This window comes from Strigops habroptila, chromosome 2, assembly GCF_004027225.2.
Source record: "Strigops habroptila isolate Jane chromosome 2, bStrHab1.2.pri, whole genome shotgun sequence".
NCBI classification, from domain to species: domain Eukaryota; kingdom Metazoa; phylum Chordata; class Aves; order Psittaciformes; family Psittacidae; genus Strigops; species Strigops habroptila.
Window position 1 is genome coordinate 27,606,379 of NC_044278.2, and position 20,343 is coordinate 27,626,721.

The window sequence follows — 20,343 nt, forward strand, 5'->3', positions numbered from 1 at the left end:
AAATAAGCAAGACAGTCCCATTTAAGAGAAGAAATCTTTTGTGTGAATTTATAAACAAAAGGTTGAAAGAGGCAAGTGAAGAGATCACCTCTGCTGGTCCCACAGCCTGGTAACACGGCTGGGTCAGGAAGCTCCATACTGCCAATCACAGCTCCATATGCCAACTTTTCAGGACATAATTCTGGATATGCTAATCCTTTTGCTCCAAGAAAGAGCTTTTGGGCATCCCTTGCCCTCCCTTCCTGGGAAACAAGCCATGCCACAGCCAGTGTCCCCTAAGCACTGGCGCAAGTGGCCCCTGCTTGCAGAGCCGTTGCTGCTGCTGCCAGCCACAGTGGCATGGGCACTGCTGGAAGGGCAGGCTTGGAGTGTGAACAGGACACAAGAACTGAGCATAAGCAACTGTGTGTATGTACCTGTGTGACCTGGCTACATTTTTAATCTGTAAAATACCCACTGCAACCCAACCTACAAATCTCCACTTCCTTTATGTTCTTTTGTATAGGTTACTATGCATTTACTAGATTGTTATAAGTACAGCAGGCAGACAAGGAATTGTTGCTTTGGGGACAGGTTTAGGTGACTGTTGGCTCTGATTTCTACTCCTATTAGAAATCTTATATAACTTCACAATGATATGTATTTTTCCTGTAATATCTATTGGATCATTTACAAAGTCAAAAATATTCTCTACAAATATTGCAGTTTTCTTACAATAATTTCCATAGCATTCTTTTTAATACCTTATTTTCATTCAGTGTAAAATTATATAGGGGTTTGTGTGTGCAGTGATGAGAATATGAACCATGGTGCTTCATGTAGTTAACCTACAATCAGATGAGTCCCACATGAATTCAGAGCCCTCTGCACCCCCACATTTTACAGCTGCCTTTGACAGTGAGGAACTTCAACACCTGAGTTACTGCTGCCAGCATTTAGATTCAGCCACAGAACTCTCTTATGAAAGCCATTTTCCCTTTCTTTCTCTTCTATATATATGTTGCTTCCTTTCCCACAGCTCTGATACACAGGTATACCTCTTAATTTTCCTGTTTTCTCCCACACTGTCATTCACCATCGTTCTGAGTTCTTAAGGCTTTGGAGAGCATTATCGGTATCTGCAGCCTGTCAGTTGTCTCCCTGATCCATTTCCCACACAAACTGTTCTGCTACTTTGCCCTGTCTTAGCAGGGCATCTTTTAGCACTTCCTCTTCTTTCTTTGACATTAAGGTTATTTTATTTTTTTTTTTTTCATACTGTATATCTGAAGCTTTGTGCCTCCTGCAGCGTGCCAGACATCTGTACTTTCTTCTTGCATATCCTTGCAAATTTGTGTTGTCAGTTTAGCTCTTCCCCCACAAACCTCATTTTGGAGCAGCTCGTTCCTGCTGTCATGCTTTAATGCCTTTGGACAGCCCTATGGGGAGCAATGTGAGAGGACAGCAGCTCTCCTGTCCACCCCATGCCCAGCTAATGCTGCTTGCTACAGAGCACTCCCCATCACACGAGAGAATGGCTGTGTGTTTGTGCACTCTCCCCTTGCTCTTCCCTCACATTCCCAACATCGTGCTTGCATCTGGCTCTGCTGTAGCTTAAATATGCCACTTGCACCAAGAAAATACTACAATTTAGTACAGACCAACTTTCCTGGCTGCAGTAAATCTAACCCTGCTAGCCCATGGGAACTTGTGTGCTACTCCCAGCTGTAGTGCATCTGATTTAGGACACCACCCTGCAAGTCTATATTCACAGGACCAAGACTCTCTGTTCTGGAGAGAAGGGTTTCAGGCTCTGCAGACTAATGGAACCAGTAAGTTGCCTTAGTTACTTAGTTATCACAGACCGCTACTCTGTGTAACTTAATATTTCAGCAAAACATTCTGGGATGACAGCATAGGTTTTAACCTTTATGGAACAGCCCATATCAGTGCATTTAGATCAGCGGAACCTCTCTGGTGGTCTTCTGGGATCAGTGTTTCCCTTCAAACTCACAGTAAAAACAACAACCCCTCATACCTAAAATTGCAGCAAAAAGGGAAATGAAATTTACATTGTACTACTTGCTTGGAATTATTGTCTTTCTTTCCATGAATTGCAGGAGCCAGTGCTTTAGACTTTCATTGTCTAGAAATATATCACAAGTGACAACAGTAAATTCTAATTTACACCGCTCTTTGTGTGCCCCTGGTAACATCCCAGCTCATTAACATCAGGCTTTGTGGTGTTGGTCCTTGCCTTGTGTGGCTGTCCAACTCTCATGCTTAGGCCAGGGCTATGTCAACCCTTGCGCAATAGCCTTTCTTCCTGTTTTAAAGTATATATATTTTCCTTCTGATACTGTCTCTGTTCCATCTTCTTGCTGTACCAGAGTTTAAAATTCAATGGGGTAGTGCCAGCAGACCAAATCTTGCTTTCTTACAAGAATGTGAATGCGGAGTTATGCTCTTGTATGTGATGGATCAGTGCCCTGTTGTTACTATAGCCAGCACTCAGCCTGATGTGCAGCCTCTGTGGAGGCAATAGCTCAATGTGAGCTGCTCCCTAAACACTCCAAAATGCGTTCTTTCATTTTTTTATGGCGAAGACATAAAATCTGTATTGATTAAACCACAACAAGCTAAAATAAATGCAACAATCTTCCTAGTCAAGTACAAACTGAAGGATTAAAAGGAAATGCATATTTCCTTCTGCAGGATATCTATGGGCTTCTCTTCAGACATCAGTACTGCTGCTGGTCCTTATGGCTCTGTGAAGCCGTATAGTCTTGTGGAGTGCTGAGATGATGCTGCACATTCTGTAGCAACTTCTGTACCTGGCGTTAACAAGTCTTTGGCCTACCTGGTAAATGCTTTCAGTTTTAGTGTTTCCCAGAAAATGAAAAACAGAGAGGCTGACAACTTTCAGGATATAAAATGAATGTCATGCTTTTTCACCCCTTCCCCCTTACCTGCTTAAGGATTTCTGCTGCTGTTTCATGTGAGCAATCAAATATCACGTAGAACTCCTTGCCCTTCTTCATCTCCTTGAGTAAAGGCCTGGCATCTTTATTCCCAGAGGGCAGTTGGCGGATTTTGATTTTAATGTTGTATCTAGAAGGGGCTTTGATGAGCTCTTGCAGGCGAATTAGACCTGAAAAAATGATATGCAATTATACAACTAACCATTCTGCGCAATGAGTATTTACTGTCGCTTAAACAGGATCTCTTATCAGTCCCAACATATTTCACATGCCCAAAGGGTAGTTGTTAGCTTCATATTTGCCAGCCTCCTAACTGATATCATTATAGATTTTCCTTTTCATGGTTATACTTGGCTTCAGCACTTAAATATTCTGAAATACGTTTTTAAATTATTGACTAAAAGATATGTTTGTATTGATGCTATATTGATACAGTTTATTGCAAAAAGGATATGAATCTTCTTACTTGGCCATTAATTATTATTTCAGTATTAAACAAGAAGAACATAGAATTGAAGAAACCTCCTTACTAACTTTCCTGCCTAATGTCAGGCATGAGCAGATGAGGGGAGGTAGAGGGAGAAAAATATTCAATAGCCAGCACCTCTATTGTGGCTCACTTACTTAGAAGCCAGTGGTTAGCCTGAGTGGCACTTACCAAGAATTATTCATAGTAGCCATACATATGGCTCTGAATGTTCTCATTTCAGCATACACTACAATACTGCAGAGGAGGAGCCTTAAATTTTTATCATCAGTTTAGAGACAAGAAGCCAGAAGGCATATTGACTTGCATAAGGTCACTCAGCCGGTCTGAGCTCTTATAAAAAACTGAAACACTTTGAGATCCAGCTTTTCATCTATAAGCACAAGAACAAGATTTCTAACACTATGCCTTCGGCTGGTACAGATTTATACGGCTTATTTGAAGTCAGTGGACCTCAACACTTGAAGATTTGTCCAAGTGTTTAAATACAGTGCAATTCTAGTAGCTAATTCAGCACTCCTATGTCATTTGTACTGCCTCCAAAAGATAAGTAAGATAGTTATGAATTCTTTGAGGTGTGTGATTACAGTCTCTTTCTCATTATCCATGAATGCAATTTACCCACAATAAAATTGTGATCTTCCACTGAGTTAAAGTAAAATGCTGCCTTATAAATATGCACAGAGGGAGAGAGGATACAGGCAAGAAGCACTTCTTGAACAAAATTAAACAAATTATTAATATTAAAAAACTCATCACTCTCCTACTGGGAGTGGGTATATATTTGTCTTGTGTGTGAATGACCTTGGTCCAATGGTACATATAAGGCAAGACAAAGCATCCCTATTTCTTCTAAAGTTAATGAGTGATTGCTATGTTGAGGACTGTTGGCTTTCATTCAAGTGTTGGCAATGTGTTTTGAAAAAACTAATCTTTCCCCTCCGCCTGCAATGCTGGGTCTGCTCTTTGCAGGTTTTCAAGTATCAACAATCAATATAGAATATTAAGCACTATGAGTATTTAAATGTAAATTGCTGCACGCACTGTGAGATTGGAGCCTGGCTGGAAGCCAGCCTGTGTAAATATGAAACAATTTGAGCTTATTATTGTGAGAATGGGGCACGTATTCCAACACTAATAAATAGGGGAGTTTATGTAATCTGGCTGTAAAGTTGTAGCTTGGCTGTACCATGCACTCAAGTGTTCAGCCCTTGACTGCAGTGTCTTGGCCACTACAATGAATGGTGACCCTACGGAGACAGAAAACTGAGATTTGAGAGGAAGAGTCCAGCATGCAGGGAATCCTGCATCTTACACAGCCTTAGGCTGAGTACTGTTGTTACTCTTTCCAGCAACAAAAAGTACTTAAGTGCAAGTGTGGTGAAAAGCAAAGGAAAAGACTTTGCCTGCCTGCCTCCGTCTCCTTTCGGGAGGAAGGAAAATGCTGTGTGCCTTAATATATCAACTTCAGCCACAGGAGACTTAGACCTTACTCTTCCCATCACTTTCTACTGCCACATGAACTGAAGGTACAGCCTAGCTATAGTGTACTGCAGAAAACAAAGAAGCGGTGAAAAGAACTGCAGTTATTAATATAGAGGACCAGGCAAAAGCTTGAATCAACTAACTAATCAATAGCACAGGGTTAATAACCATCAGTGCTCTCCTTCCTCTTCCTCCTGCTCAACAAATCCAAACTCCCAAACATGATACCACCAAGTCCTGATATGGGACAAATCTTAAGCATGAAGTGCTTAGCTTGACTCCTGGGGGGAGCGGGCAAGTGCAGTGCTTAGGACAATCACTTTTCTCTCACTTGGTGAGACCATTTGGAGCTCAGCCTGCAACAGACAGGAGGCATCATGGACTGCCCGTGAGGTTGGGAAGGAACTAGCAGCACAGAAATGACATATCATGGGCATCGGCATCCTCTCTGCAAAGTGGGTGATGTGAACAGCGACTCAGGACTGCACTGGAGCAAGAACTTGGTAAGGAAAGTTATAGAGTCCAGCTGGGTAGAAGATGTGGTGGCTGAGCATGAACTGTGAAGGGTCTGGAGACAGTGTTAGCCGGTATTGTTGAGAAGAAAGGTTCAGTTTAGGGCTTTCAAACAAAATCTGTAAGTACAGAAACCAGACTTGTTTCATTAACTTTCCTGGCCTACTGTCTGTATTCTGCTGCCTTGTACTCACACATCTAAACACTCTCCCCTTTTCCTTCAGAAACAGGGTCGGGAGTTTTCTGTATTGTCTTTTTTTTTTTCTTTCTTTCTTTTCTTAATTAAAAAATGTATATATAATTCATCCAGAATTAAAATTGAAGAAAATCTTTGTGAGAAAGTACTCCTTTTTATTAGAAAACTGTGTTAGGGTTAGCAAATTTAGATGTCTCTTGTAACAGCAAGTTCAAAGAAAGCAAATTCAGTAAGAATTCAAATTCTGCTTTGTGCAAACTAATAGAACTGATATGATGAAAAGATTTCATTCCCCTGAGCCTTAAACAAATGCTGGGAGAGCAGTCTAACAAGTGAGGAAGGTCAAGGATTCTTACAAAAGATGAGGAATTTGATGTAGTTGTCTTTCTCAGCTCCTGGTAGGTTAAAATTATTGAATTCAGGGAAGATAAATCAAAAGCAGAGTCAAACCTGTACTGAAGGCAGTGTTATTCCTTTTGATGGAGTTGTTGATAACAGTCTAAGTCGTGTGTCTGTTACAGATCAACGTACCAAACAAAAAAGTGCAGAAATGGGGTATTGCAAGGGTTCTATTACAAATGACTAAATTCAACCAGGGAACAGCATGCCTACTCGGTTCTAGCATGTGGAAAGATAAACCATAATTTATGGTACCTAAGTTCGGGAAATGCATACTCGATGTGTCATGCAGTCTCTTGCAAGGCTTCATTAGATCATCTTTAAACTTTGGGAGGTAATTTTTTGCCTCACGCAAAGACATCACACTTGATATAAACTAACTCTTTTTTAATACCTTGATGAAAAGTAGAGACAGGTTAATAATTAGAATAAAGGCTGATTATGGCCTGAGGACTCTGAACATAACATGGATTATGCTTAATATAGAAAAAAGGAGCACCACGTCAACTTGGAAAAATAAATATGCTTGCTTATGAATCTTATTTTTCCCTAGCATTGGAAAGCTATAGGCATTAAGGAGCAGGATGGGAATTTCAGGCAAACTATGAGATGTTTAAATAAATATTTATTCTATAACCAGAAACCATTAATTTGCTATGAAGAAACATGACTTTGACTGGAAGTCCATCTTTCAATGGCACTATAAGGACAACAATTAGAAATAAAAATCAGCTGTAACGTGCTTTGTTATTTATATTGAAGTCTAAGAGACAAGAGAGTAAAAATCTGATCAGATCAACTCAGAAAACATAAAGAAATTTTGTAAATTTATTTTAGGAACAAAATAGGAGCTTTATAACTACTGCAGGTCTTTGGAGGAGACAGTAAAGTTGTTTAACATGGTGCATTTGACATCAATAAAATGATATTTGATAAGAAGCAGGATGAGTACTTCCTATTCCAAGTGTAATTTTTAGCACTATTGGTTGCTGGTTTTCTAGACTTGCTTACATAAAATTTACTTATCATTGACAGTCCTATAGAGTCCACTCAGTAGATTCCTAAACTCAGCAAATGATGTAATAAATATTGGAACCCTGAATGAATACTAGAAGACTGAAAAAAGTTCTGATGTTTCATCAGTATCAGAAAAGGTATGTGAGGTAGCATAGAATGGCTTAACCCCAGCGTAAGCAGTGGGCAAGCGAAGAGTAAAGCTGATATGGTGGTAAAATTCTGAAGAATGAAAATCAGGGACTATAGTTAAAAGAAATGTTAAGCTGTCAAATGAAGACAGCTCTGCATTTGTTTGGTGTAACAAGTGCTGTTGACACAGGTAGCTTCCTAGATGCAAAGCACTTGACCCTGGGATGTGTCTGTCTTCATATGTCATACAACCTGCTCATGAAAAATGTGGGACTATACAATAATCATTTGCCAAACCTCAAAAAACATATGTTAGTGAGAAAGCTTTATTAAACAGCAGAGATCTGTGAAGGCTGGAGCTAAGCTGTTCAGACATTTGTAGTGCTCTTGTTTCTGTATGAACTCTAAAATCATCGACTGGAAAAAAGCTATTGCTGAAAAACATTTGGATGATAAAAACTGGAAGCATGGTAAATAGTGTTTGAGATAAGAAGGGTAGGCACAAGCAATTTGGATCGTTTGGAAACATGAGCTCACTCAGATGAACTAGAGTTTTTTTAATATTGCTCAGTCCAGAATTGTAACTGCATTTCTGTTGATGGATGTGTCTATCAGCAGTGAAAACTGTAACCACAGGAGGTGGGCAGCTACGGCTTGGCAAACTGTCACAGTGTGTGGCCTCTGTGCTGGAGCTCACTGTGGGCTTGGAGCAATGCTGCAGTGTGAAGGATGACAACAGGATTTTCCACACTTAAACTTCAAAACAGACTCTTAACCTCGAGCAGGGCTAATCTCAACCTGAATAATCTGGGTATGCATCATTGGAAGTTCACTGTTAAAGTTACGAGTTCATTGTTTGTTTAGAAATGAAGCTGCTTTTCACATACAATTAGTCTCCTAAATAAAACTAGGTTAATATGTTTTTAATTCTTGACGTGCAACAATGTCAAACATGAGAGATGAGAAGCAAAAAGAGGTTGAGCTAAATGGCATCACTCTAACCCAAAATCCAAAAGTATTTATACTGATCAAAGTTGACCTGTTTACTTTCCTGACTCCAAGTTAAGAAGATGATTGATGATTAATTTACTTCGTAAGTATCTCTGCAAATGAAGTCTCTTTAATATCAGTCATTTCTGTAACTGAACACGTACACAGCACTTAGTGTTCTAGAATGCTAATTTGATAACGATAATAGGGCAGGCTGGAAAGGACCTCTACTTGTTTACCTATGAGTATATTTAGTATATTTTTGAAGTCCAGTAGAAATCCTGCTGAGCTAGATCATTGTAATAGAAATGCAAGAAGACCACTGCAGTAAGCCCAGCCTGTCTTGTTCTTTCTCTTCTACCTCCAGCCCTCTGCTGTACTCTCCGAGTCCAAGGAGAGCAGAACATCGGCACTGAGACCTGCCTCTTGGATACAGGAGGAAATATGCTTCTTTTGGGCTGTCAACAGTGTACAAAGAATTTTTAGCCTTATAACTGAGGTTTGGCTTTTTTTTTTTTTTTTTTAAGCAGAATTTGATCTTTCAGACATGTTTTTACAACATGATTTTGAAAGATTTGATTTTTTTTTTTTTCATACTCCCTTTAAAGGCTTAGGCAGATATCTGAGCTTATGATTCATCCAGGTTTGTTTTATGCCATCAAAGAATCAATTTAAATGTTACTTGCACATCTGAGGAGCTCTAGGAAGTGTAGTGCTTCTGTGGGCAATGGAAAAAGCAAGGGGAATGCAAACCTCAGAGTGGGTTTGACAGTGAAATGCTTAATTTGCACCAATAATCGCTAATGCACAACAGGATTTTCCAGAAATGCAAATGGTTCAGCTACGCCATTTTTTTTTTTACCACAAAAAGATAACATTGAAGGATACTGGTGATAGTTCACAGTGGAATAACTGCTAGTGTAAGTCTTATTTTGTTGGCTCTATTTTCTTCATCTCTAAAGATATGATGTCGCCAAGAAAATCTTTTCTGCTGCTTAGAATATGCCCTTATCTGTAATTTTCTGCCCGGGAAGGCTGTGCTTAGTGTTTTTTGTGTTTTGACAGGAGAGCTATAGACCTCTCTGAGCTTTTAATGGTTTGTTTACATGCAAACCTTTTCCTGTGAAGCCAGATTATGGACTCTTAATCCATGACCAAGTCTAAACTGTAGGAGTGATTACGCTTTCTGCAGTCATGCTTGGAATAAATTTTGGTCTATAATCCTGCCAGACAGGACTCCTGAGAGCAGTTTAGATGCGCAGTAATCTCAATGACCAGAGCAGCTAATACATTTCTCAGAAACAGTATCTTCCCACTCCAGTGAGGGAAATGACACTGCCCGAAATACTGTGGCTGTTGGTACAATATACGCTATCAATCAGCTACAGAGGTAGATAAGTAAAAGTCTAGATATGTAAAGACATGCAACTGTGGCTTGGACTTACTTATACACTGACACTCTTCCACAGTCTTTGTGTTAAAAAAAAAAAAAAAGAAGTCTTAGTCTCTGATAAGCCTTTAAATCACTGTTCCCAGGAACAAGTTTATTATTATATTTTTGTGTTGTTGTTCTGTGAATTAAAAGGGATGCGTTGTAGGTGTTGATTGTCCATGGTACGCCACTGGACAGCTCTGACTACTGTGTGCCCCAGGGGAAGGTTCTTGTCACAAACAATGAATGATTTTCTCGAAGTTAAGAATTCCAGGCTGGAAACATTTACACGAATTGTAACTCAGAGTCAGGCTTCAGTACCCATCTGACAGGTTGGATTGACTCTAGTTTCAAGGAACAAGGTAGTCATTCCATTAAAAATGTTGCAGCTTGAACTTTTGTGCTTTAGATGTGTCCCTTTTAAGATCAACCCCTCATGGTTCCACAAATAGGAAGCAAAATATGGCTTCTTAAGGTCTGATGAAGTGAACAGCTTTCCAAAAGCCACAGCAGCAGCAGGATAGCTGCAACTTACCAGATGTTTTTCTTCTATATTCTGGGGAAAACTGCTGTAAATATGCCAAACTAAATATGTCAATCAAACTAAATATGCCAATCACAGGCTCTCTCTCTCACTGAATTTATTCATATACATACGTTAACAGAAGTACGTGACTAGCAGTGCACCAGTACTACTTACCTGTGCTGTCTTCATATACTACTGTTACTATTTTCCAGTTGTAGTATAGCACAAGGTCCAAAACTGCCCTGCTGATGGCTGCATAGTCTGGGTAGAGATTGATGTAAAATGCATCTTTATTGTCCACTGTCGGGTGCTTCCATCGGGTCTGAATATGTGGGACTTCGAGTGCATTGCAAATGGACTGCACTGCACTGACAGAGGAGCTGTGAGAAGGTCCAAACAGAGCAGCTACACCAAGAGCAAGCTGGTCGCATGCTGAAGGGGAGAGCAAGGGAGAGGAAGAAGATGTTAGTTGGCAAAAGCAAGGAACTTGTGTGATATTTATTGAGATAATTATTCTCCATCTATCCATCGTTTCAAAGTGAGAATGGGTAACCATGTTTCTCCCCAAATTATTAAGAAATTTGCAAATGGTTCCTGAAAACAGCTTTACTGATTAGCACTATATCCTAGAACATGCTTGCTACAAATGAAAAAACCCCAACAACTTCTCCGCTCATTACCTTCAGATCACAGTGATTCCTAAACTGTTTTTCTCAGAATGGCATTACTCTGGAGAAACCAGGAGTTTTCTCTCTATAGGATGTCACATGAATTAAGCTTCATGGCAGCATGTCAGGAAATACTTTTATGGAAACACAAAAAACACTATATGGATTCCTTCTATGACTGGCAAGCTTCTAGCAACGCGAGTTGCTCTAATTTCAGGCTACTGGAGGAACATAAACAGTAAAGAGCACTATGATTAATGGTGCTTCATAATCTGTGTTTACAAAACAGGCAGTCGAGCCTAAAGCCCTCAGTAATGACGAAGGAAGTAAAGAACCAACACACAATAACATTCTAATACCTTTCCAAATCACTGAAATGTTGGTATCAACAAAAAATTCTTTCTCCTTGTGCCTATATCTCAGACAAAAAAATCCCTCTTGTAGGTATCTTTTAATTTTTCTTTCCCTCCCATATGTTTTCAGGCTAACAGACAGAAGATGAAGTAATACTAATTATTTTTCTCCATTAGTAAAATTCATTGCAAATGTTTCTAATAAGGTTTATGGGCTGGGGGTAAGCCCTGCACTGAGTTGCAATGCTGTACTCTTTGTAAGGTAGTTCTTCATGGGAAATTTAGAAATTACTGAGATTGGGTGAAATACTAAGTATACAAACATCCACAAGAAGATGAGATTTTTTAAATTAGTATTTATTTCTCTGATAGTAACACTATATGACAGAAAATCAATCATTTTCTCTCTTCCATCTACAATTGAGTGTTTTACAGACAGCATAAAATGCATGTGATTTCAAGGTTTAATTCAGAAGCCTTCCTAAAGGATCACAGATTTTAATGTACAAATTGCATAAATAATATCAATAATTCATGATGAGAAGAAATTACTCCTGTCAGCATGGATTCCTTGCATGTAAATTTACAGAAATATTTAAAATGAACTCCTTCCTACAGATTAAATGGAGAACATCCTTCCACAGTAGCCACAGAAGAGATTCTCACTCTACAAGAAATCTAAAGTCCTGTCTCAGTCTCAATTATATGGGTGGTAAATCCAGCATACTTGATTTTTGATCACTTTCCAGCATATACCTGATACTTGAAAAAAGAATGCAATAAACACAGTTTAAAGTAATTTTTGATGTTTTTTTTTAAAACATTCTCCTTTTTTCCAATCTTAAGTAAGAAATTGAAGTACCATAAGAAGAATAGTAACTTAGATGTTTGAAAGGTGATGGATCATCAGCATTCTAGAATGATCCGTGATGCGAAGCATGTTTATTTTGTAGCCTTCATTTGCCTTCATAGCAGACATATCTTTTTCCTTATAGCAAGCATATCTTGTACCACTCACAGTGACAGATATTATAGTGAACTGCAAATCATATCTGTAAAGTCTTAGTGACTTAGGGGTCTTTCGCCAGACTTGTTTTCATGAGGTTGCATGCACACCACCAAATTCCAGGAACTAGATTGCTCTCTGTAAAATTCTATCGAACTTCAAGGTTGCCTCCTAGAGGTGAAGGAATACATGGTGCTCCAGGAAAGTTGTGACTTTTTTCCCCTTTCTATTTTGGTCTGCGAGTAGTTTAGATGCAAGTAAATTGGGCCATAATTTTCCCTTTGAGAATAAAAGCGTTGGAAAAAAAAAATCAAATTCATCAACTCCAATTCTTCTAGTTTTTTATGACAGAGAAATTTATTTCTATCTCTAAACCACTGAAGTGTCAGTATTTCAGGACAGGGAGACAACTGGCCTCTGTTCTTTGAAGTACAATAGAAACAATTTTTTAAGTATAATGGATATCTGTGTATGTGTTTTAATTATGGGTTGTGACATCCCACTGTGCTCCCCGTTAGTCTGTGATCATTTTTTGCAGAATTCCAGGTGGCAAATCTATTTTTTGGAAAGAAAAATGGGTTGGACTTGTCACCTTCCATCTGGGGCTCTTAGCATGAAGAGAAGATGTAGGTGTTTTATCAGAAACTAGATGACAGGTCCAAGTCAAGCTTGATTCTTAGTTCAAATAACTTTGAAAGATGAATTTTATGTTACCATTCATATACACATACTACAATTGGAACAAAAAAAGGAGACCAGGCTGGGGAAAGGTAGTAGAGAACAGTAATTGAGATAATTACCTCTTCTCGAGGCTTCAAAACTATCAAAAAGATTAATTCTCTGGATGTCATAGGTTAATGTGGTATTAGGCATCAGTGTTCTGTTTCTATTAATGTTGGTGACTGCAAACTTGAAAGCCAGTTCTTCAATATTAACAGGTTCATTTTCCACAGTTTCAAATATCCCTCCTGTTGAAACAGAGATAAATGATAAGTATTATTCACCTCTTCATCGCTGTACATAAAAAGAGAAAAATAAATTATGAGCAATAATAATCTGAGTGTCCATAAAATTGCTGTTCAAAGCAGTACAGCAAAAACATATTCAACTATTAGTTTTTATCTGGAATGTCACTGTAGATTAACACAATATTATGAATGTTGCTTAGACAAGTATCTGTGAAAGATGATGCATGTTTGTTTTTCAGGCTTTTCAAAGTAAAATTTTTAAATGCTTGTGAAAACTTCTATCGAGTTCCTAACTAATTAAAGCAGTGATATTCATAGGTCTTGCTCCTCCTGCTCCAATCTAATCTATGTTTGGAGATGAAACTTGGATGTGTTGGAGATGTTTTCTGAAGTGTTTCTACAAATCTTGTCAGTACAAGATCCGTATTCAGAAGTGATTTAGGAGCTTGAGTAGAAATGGACTTCAAGTTTCCACTTGAGATCTGTGTCTTAATAGGGCTTTGTTTTTTTATAAACCTCAGGCAACACTGTTGGTCATTGCTCAGTTTGCTCAGGGACAGGTGAGTTTTTTTACTTTTTCAAAGCTCATTGCTGTATGAACTGAACTTGTTCAGCTAGAAGATTTCACCTCTGTGCCGAAGTGTTGAGTGATGTCTCCAGTGGGGTAGTATGAACCAGCACCATCATGGCACTGGTTTAAATGTCTCCTTGCAAGGGTGTAGCACAACTGCTGTGTAGCACTGGATATTGCACAACTGCTCCCGACTTCCTGTCATTCCTCTAGAAGAGAACCTGTAAATAACCAATCTGAATTTGACCTGTAAATAACCAATCTGAATTTTGAAAGCATAATGAACTTCTTTGGCATATATTCTGAGGTGGGGAAGGTGGCTGTGCTTCAAGTTAACAGGCTGTCCCACTTACACTGGGATGTCTACTCCTTCTAGCCTCTAGAGACTTTATTATGCCAACAACACATTCAGACTCTCTAGGAGCATGGAGATTTGATGAATGCATAATAAACACAGCTAATTTGAAAAAAAATAGCTTCTTTAAACAGCAATCTCCAGCTTCAGTACTTGATTTTGCAAGTATAATTTACTCATTTAGTGCAAGTCACTAGAGAATACTTCGTATTTCTCAGTTACATATTTTTATACTTCGCCATGTGAAATTTGAGCCCTAGATATTGCTTTATATTTTCTGAGCATCAGAATGTATTCAGCTAATGTGCTGCAATCTCTTGCAATTTTGATGTCACCAATGTAGGAATAGTGCAGTCATTAGCTGACAATCAGGAAATGGAACACAGTGGAATTAAAACCTGTTTCGAATTTTAACTTAGCAATGAAAACACTGGAGGCTATCAAACCTAACTTGGCAATGTAATCTCTAGGTACTCTTGAATATGCAGCATTATATTATGTTATCTCTCAAGCCCATATATAACAACACCTTAAAATGACTTCAGCAATTTGCCAATTTAAGCAATTTTCTTGCTCACTATATCTATTTCTCATTTACTATATGCATGTATTAGAACCTTAAAGACTCTCTCCTTTCTTTCTCTCTCGTAAAACATACAAGGTGATTACAGGAGATTGAGACACACAGAAATAGACAGAAAAAGTTTAAGTGCTGGTTTTGGAATCAAATGTAAAACCTCACATGGAATGCTAAGATGCTGCAGGATTTTCCAGATTTGCAAACTATAGGATCACCAGAAGGAAAAATATCTAAAGCCTGTTCTTTCAGATTCTATAATTCCTCATTTCAGTAATGATATCAACAACTTTTTTACTTTTCTAGGAACTTTTCTAGTAATTTTTAAACAAAATTTGCTTTCCCTCCTTTCACCTAAGAAAGACAAGTATTTTCAGTGAGCTATAATGCCAGCTTTGTCTTAGGTCATCAAGATACAACTGTTGTGTTTTGCTCGGACCCCTACAAGAATTAGCAAAATGTTACTTCATAAGGCAAGGTTGATATCACTGAGTATAATGGATAGCCTGAGACAATTATTTAGTAAGACAGGGCAAACACCATCTCTCCTTACTTTCAATAATATGCATTTCTTACCATTTGATCATGGCAAAAAATATTCTCTATCTTGGAAATTAATATTATACTGTGCCTGTATTTTTATTTTCGTTTTAATTAAAACAACTTCATTTAACCACCTTGAGGTAACTTTCATACCTATACATACACAAGCACTTTCTCATTCTAAGACTAGAACTTTTTCCAGACCTCTAATCAGTTTCCTATTAAATGGAGATTAATTTTAACCAATTGAACTATGAACTATGAACCATGAACCATGAACTATTTATACTTCATTAGCAGAATTTTGACAAATTTTTGCTTGGTCCCCTTTAAAAAAGAGTAGAAGTTTACTGGGCAGAGGAAGGAGTGGAAAGAAAGGAGTGATTGAAAGAGTCAAAATTTTGCATGAACGTGTTTCCTAAGCAAACTAAACAAAATTGCATATGCACTATCACATACACTTCAGATCTTCAGAGGGGTCTTTCTACAAGTCAACTGGATAATCAATATGTTGGTACCCCTTCAACATATTTTCTAGGTTCCTTTTGTGCATGTTAACATAGCAGTAAAGCACTTCAAGAGAACTTTGGCTGCACACTTTAATTTAATGGTAAGGTACTCTGGATGGGTCTGAGTAAGAACAGGACAGTCAAGAAGTCCATAATTTTACACAGGAAATTTTGTTCAACTGAACTGGAGATGCTGAATAGGGTGCCATTTAGAGTCTCTGAAAGCTAGTGCTTGCCCTCCCCAGTAGGATGGGGAAGTCTTGAGACCACAAAAGTCATTTTTCCAAGTCAATAAATATTTACTTGACTGAATGTTGTCCTGATTAAACCCTGAAGTAAGCACCTAGTGGTGCCCTGCTGCCCATGAACAAAGTCCATGAGACAGTTTATGGAGGAAATCATTGCTTACTGTGGGTGAAGTCTGGGATAGATGCATTGTGGAAAGTTTGAATTGTTACCTATTTGAGCTTGATTTTTCTGTTGACACGTATATGTGTAGAAGAGTTGAAAAGTCCATAAATTTGCATCGCAAACAAGCCAGCAGATAAAATCTGTCTGTTCCATGCAAAAGGGTTTCATGCATGTATCCTTAATGAAATCTAGCAATTTAGTAAATAGTTTTGCTTCTCTTGTGTTCTGCTGATGACTGATAGTCAAGCTAAGAATTTATTGTAAGGTCCAGGTTAAAAGAGAAATAGCAGAGTAAGTGGCAAGTTTGATGAAGAACCAGTTTGTCAGATGATTCGTTTAAATAAAGTAATTACTGTACAACATTTTATAAACAAATTAACCACAGGATTCTACAAGGGAAGGAAAAAAAGATCAATGTAAACTCAAGATATATGAGGCTATTATTGCGAAGCGCAAAACCGAGCACTGGCTTTCAAAGTAGGCTGCTAGTAGCACATATATGGGACAAGTTTAAATTTTGGAGTCCTCCCTTTCACCTCCTCCCCAGTTATTTGGTCAGATAGTGAATCCGCTGAAGCAGCTTCAGACGACCAAAGGCTGCTTAGTCCTGGTCAGTGGCAGACCTGGCCTTTCTTCTGCATAGGTGCTGTGTCTGCCCCCATGATGAGTGGGATCGGCCACCTGAGGCAGCAGGAAGCTGCCTACCTGAAACCAGGTAAGTGACAGAGCTATAGGGGTTGCTCTGCTTCATATGGATGTCAACACCTCCCAGGGGCTGTCTCCTCAGGTACAGCTGATAAGCAATTCCAGATGTAAGTTACCTGATCCTACTGAGTGCAGGGAGTAACTCTGCCAGCCACATGTGAGAACATCAGTAGCAGAACCCAACATTCGCATTAGATTCACTTAACCAGTAACCCTGCTTCAGCACACATGTGTGAGGAAACCTTTCACTGTCAGCATTTACTTTATAAAGTGATGTCTGCGAGGTTGAAGGAAAAAAGGTGTATCTGACCCTATTTTGAATTTAGCTGTGGAAAGTAAGAGGGAAATGGCTACTTGACTAATGTTGCTCTGACAGAAATGAGGGCTGAGCCACATGAGTGACTGCTCTTCAGAGAGGATCGAGGGATGCGAGTCAAACTGACAAATATGACAAAGCATCAGCCCCATTCATCCTCTGAAGGTAAAAAAAAATTCTACAGCAAGTAAAATGTCAAAAATATAAAAGCACATCTCAGTAGGCACACCTGGAAAAGCAGCTCCACTCCTTCTGAGCAAGCAAATGTTTCCATTTAAAGTGGTCATCATGGACCGAGAGAGTTTTAGAAAAGGTTATGGCTGAATCAATTTCCATACCTCTCAATGGGTATCAACATTTCACTTCCAGACAAGGCAGAATGCAAAAGCTTGCTATTGGGAAAATTCTCTATCCCTGTTTTAAAACCAGTCATAAACATGAACAGCTAAAAATTGTTGACCTTTCCGATGGCAGTTATCGACCTATCTCCCTAGGCTTCTTTGGTCAGGTTTCTCAAAGCAAAATATCTCACTAACATATTTCAGTCCCAGTACAGCAGATGTAGTGTGGGTTTTAGCTGCATTTATGCAGAACTGCCTGAGTAGCCTTGAAGGAATTACTGAAGTAATTTCAGTCAGTGGTATCAGTTTGATGCGTTCAAAATAAAGTACTAACTTTTCAAAATACTTAAAAAAAATCTATATCCTTCTTGCAGAGAGATTTTCCTTACCTACTCCACAGCAAACATGTGAACAACATCTTACTGCATTAGTTTGGGGGTTTTTGTTATTTGTTACTCTCTATTAAAATACTATAGAAAGACAGATGAAATGGAGGTAGGCTTACAGAGAAAGACAGTACTGATAGCCTGCAAAACAGAGGTGTGAAAATGCAATGCTTTTCTAGGGTGGTCTATATTTCTGACACATAAAGGAGACAGAAAGAGAGAAAATGTGTTCTTCTCTTAAGCCAGCCCAAACCCAGTGGTCACCACAGACAGACATGCCAAAAAAGAGGTTGTTTTTCAAATGTAGATCTTACTCTGGGACATTCTCATGTTCATTATCTTGGTGGATAAATATCGTATTTCCCAGTTGAATTGTTAGAAGTCTTTCCAGTACACGGATGGCTGTGAGGCAGCTCCATGCAGGTCTGTGCCCATGCTTACACACTGGAACAGCAGTCAACCTTCTTCTCATGCCAGGATTCTACTGTGTATCAGCTATTGAACTGAGATCCAGACATTTTTTATAATATTCTTCATTATTAATAGAATTATATCTACTTTTTAACCAGTGGGAAATGCTGGCAGTTTAGGGAAGTCAATTGCTTGTACTATTGAAATAAAGTGTTGCTGAATACTAGATTTAGTATTCAAGGTCCATAAGTCAAGCCACCAGATATAATGAGATTTAAAAGATATATTCCTGGAATTTTTATTTCCTGCCAGATTTTTGACTCTCTGCATGCCATCTCTTTCCTACAGCCAGCAATACAAGCAACTTAAACACAATAGATTAGCTACTTATATATGCATGTGACTCCAGGAGTAGCCATATTAGTAGTAACACCAAGTATTTTGATATTCTGACAGAAATGAAAGTGAGAAACAGGAGGTGTCAAAAAAGCTGAAAGCTGTATGTTGTTTATGTTCATATTCAGGTTCTACACTGAAAGAATGCTGTCTGAAAACAAACATGCTGACCATGCAGTAAAAACTATTTGCAATAGTAAAACATACAGATGATAGTTAAGGAAAAATAGAGTTAAGATTAACAACTAAGATTTTCCTCATAAAGACACAGGTATTTTTCCATTTAATAGAGAAAAAAGGGACTTTCTATGGTTTACAACTCTTTCCATTTAAGGATAAACTCCCCATTTCTATATCATTGGCATCCAGGTTTCCTTTTCTTGTCTAAGGATATCCTAGTTTCATAGTCTGAACATAAGATGTGCACCTTCTCATCTGCCTGGGGTGGTGTTTGGGGCACAGGATGACACACTGAATAAGCGATGTGTAACTACAGGGCCTGCTGGTTGTCATTGCTCCATCACTGTAGCTTTGAGCCACCAACAGTTTCCAAAGGAAATCCAGCGCCATGACATGCAGGTGATTTGCTAGCAGGATTTCCAGAAACATCTGAACATCTATCTCCTGGAGGGATTTATGGTCTGAGAAGCCTTCCCTGCTTTCCACAACATCATCTGAACATCAGGAGGTCCATGAGACCTAATTAAAACCCACCTGTCAGTCACTAAAGAGAAATGAGAGTTAAAATCCTAGTGACTGTGAAGACACGTGCCACTGTTTTCCCAAAAGAGAAGCTGTTGCTGATGGCAAGTTAATGTAGGAGATTTATAAAGCCAAATTAGCATGCAGCTTGCCCTTGCTCTCTGTCGAGCAAGACTCACACCACTCTGATGCCAGGATGTCTATGGACTCACACACACTTCTTTAGCTCAGTGGGGCTGGTGGAGTAGTAAGAGTAGACCTGCTGGCTCAAAAAGAACCAAGGCACAATGAAACAGTGCTCATGAAGGTATTTTCTCCAGATAATGTCCACTTACAGAGTTAAAGATCTTGCTACTTGGAGTGAAAGCACTTCCTACTGGAAATCCCCTCCAAGCATTTTTTTCCATCCTCTCCTCTTACCAGAGGACATACTGTCCTGTGCCACATGGTGTCTGGCTGAGAGTCAGTGCAAGTGCACTCATTACAGAGCTAAGTCTGGGCATTCATCTTACCATAGAAGAATAATCAAATGAGTTATTACTTAAAGGCTTACCTTCAGCAGACAGTTTAACAGTATTTTTCTTTTTAAAGTTAGCTCACTGTGTAAGATTAGTCCAGAAATTGGCCATTACCTCTAATTTATACATGACCTATAAACCACTCTGTTACATGTGTGTGTCTATATTAAAAGCAAAAAAGTTTCTCAGGAAGAATCATTAACAATCACAATCTTACAACAAACAGTAATTGCATTTTACATTTACAAATCCAGGCTGAAGTGGGTTTACTCCCCTAGGTTTTTGTGGAATTACATGCATGGGGTTTGCATTTGGCTCTCACAATGCAAACTGAAATCATCAGCATTCTTTGCACGGGTGAGTTTAGCCTTGCAACAGGGACCTCTGAGTTAGGCAGCTATTATCATCCTCATTTTACAGACAGTGAAACTGAGAGCTTGAGTGACTTTCCTATGATCACTCCCTCTTCAATC

At 38.8% G+C, this 20,343-nt stretch overlaps 1 protein-coding gene across 6 annotated transcripts in view; it reads right to left on the reverse strand.

Annotated features, from left to right (window-relative positions):
• GRIK1 (glutamate ionotropic receptor kainate type subunit 1) overlaps positions 1 to 20,343 on the reverse strand; it is a 172,379-nt gene that overhangs the window by 67,303 nt on the left and 84,733 nt on the right. For 5 of the 6 annotated variants that reach the window (XR_003990306.1, XM_030477715.1, XM_030477716.1 and 2 more), the window contains exons 2-4: positions 12,962 to 13,129; positions 10,309 to 10,566; positions 2,949 to 3,130 (exon numbers count right to left, since the gene is read on the reverse strand). Coding sequence is in view for 5 of the 6 variants with exons in the window: in XM_030477715.1 (XP_030333575.1) it covers positions 2,949 to 3,130; positions 10,309 to 10,566; positions 12,962 to 13,129 (608 nt within the window). In the remaining variant the exon portion in view is untranslated. The remainder of the gene's footprint in view (positions 1 to 2,948; positions 3,131 to 10,308; positions 10,567 to 12,961; positions 13,130 to 20,343) is intronic. The other variant, XM_030477719.1, reaches the window with a different exon arrangement.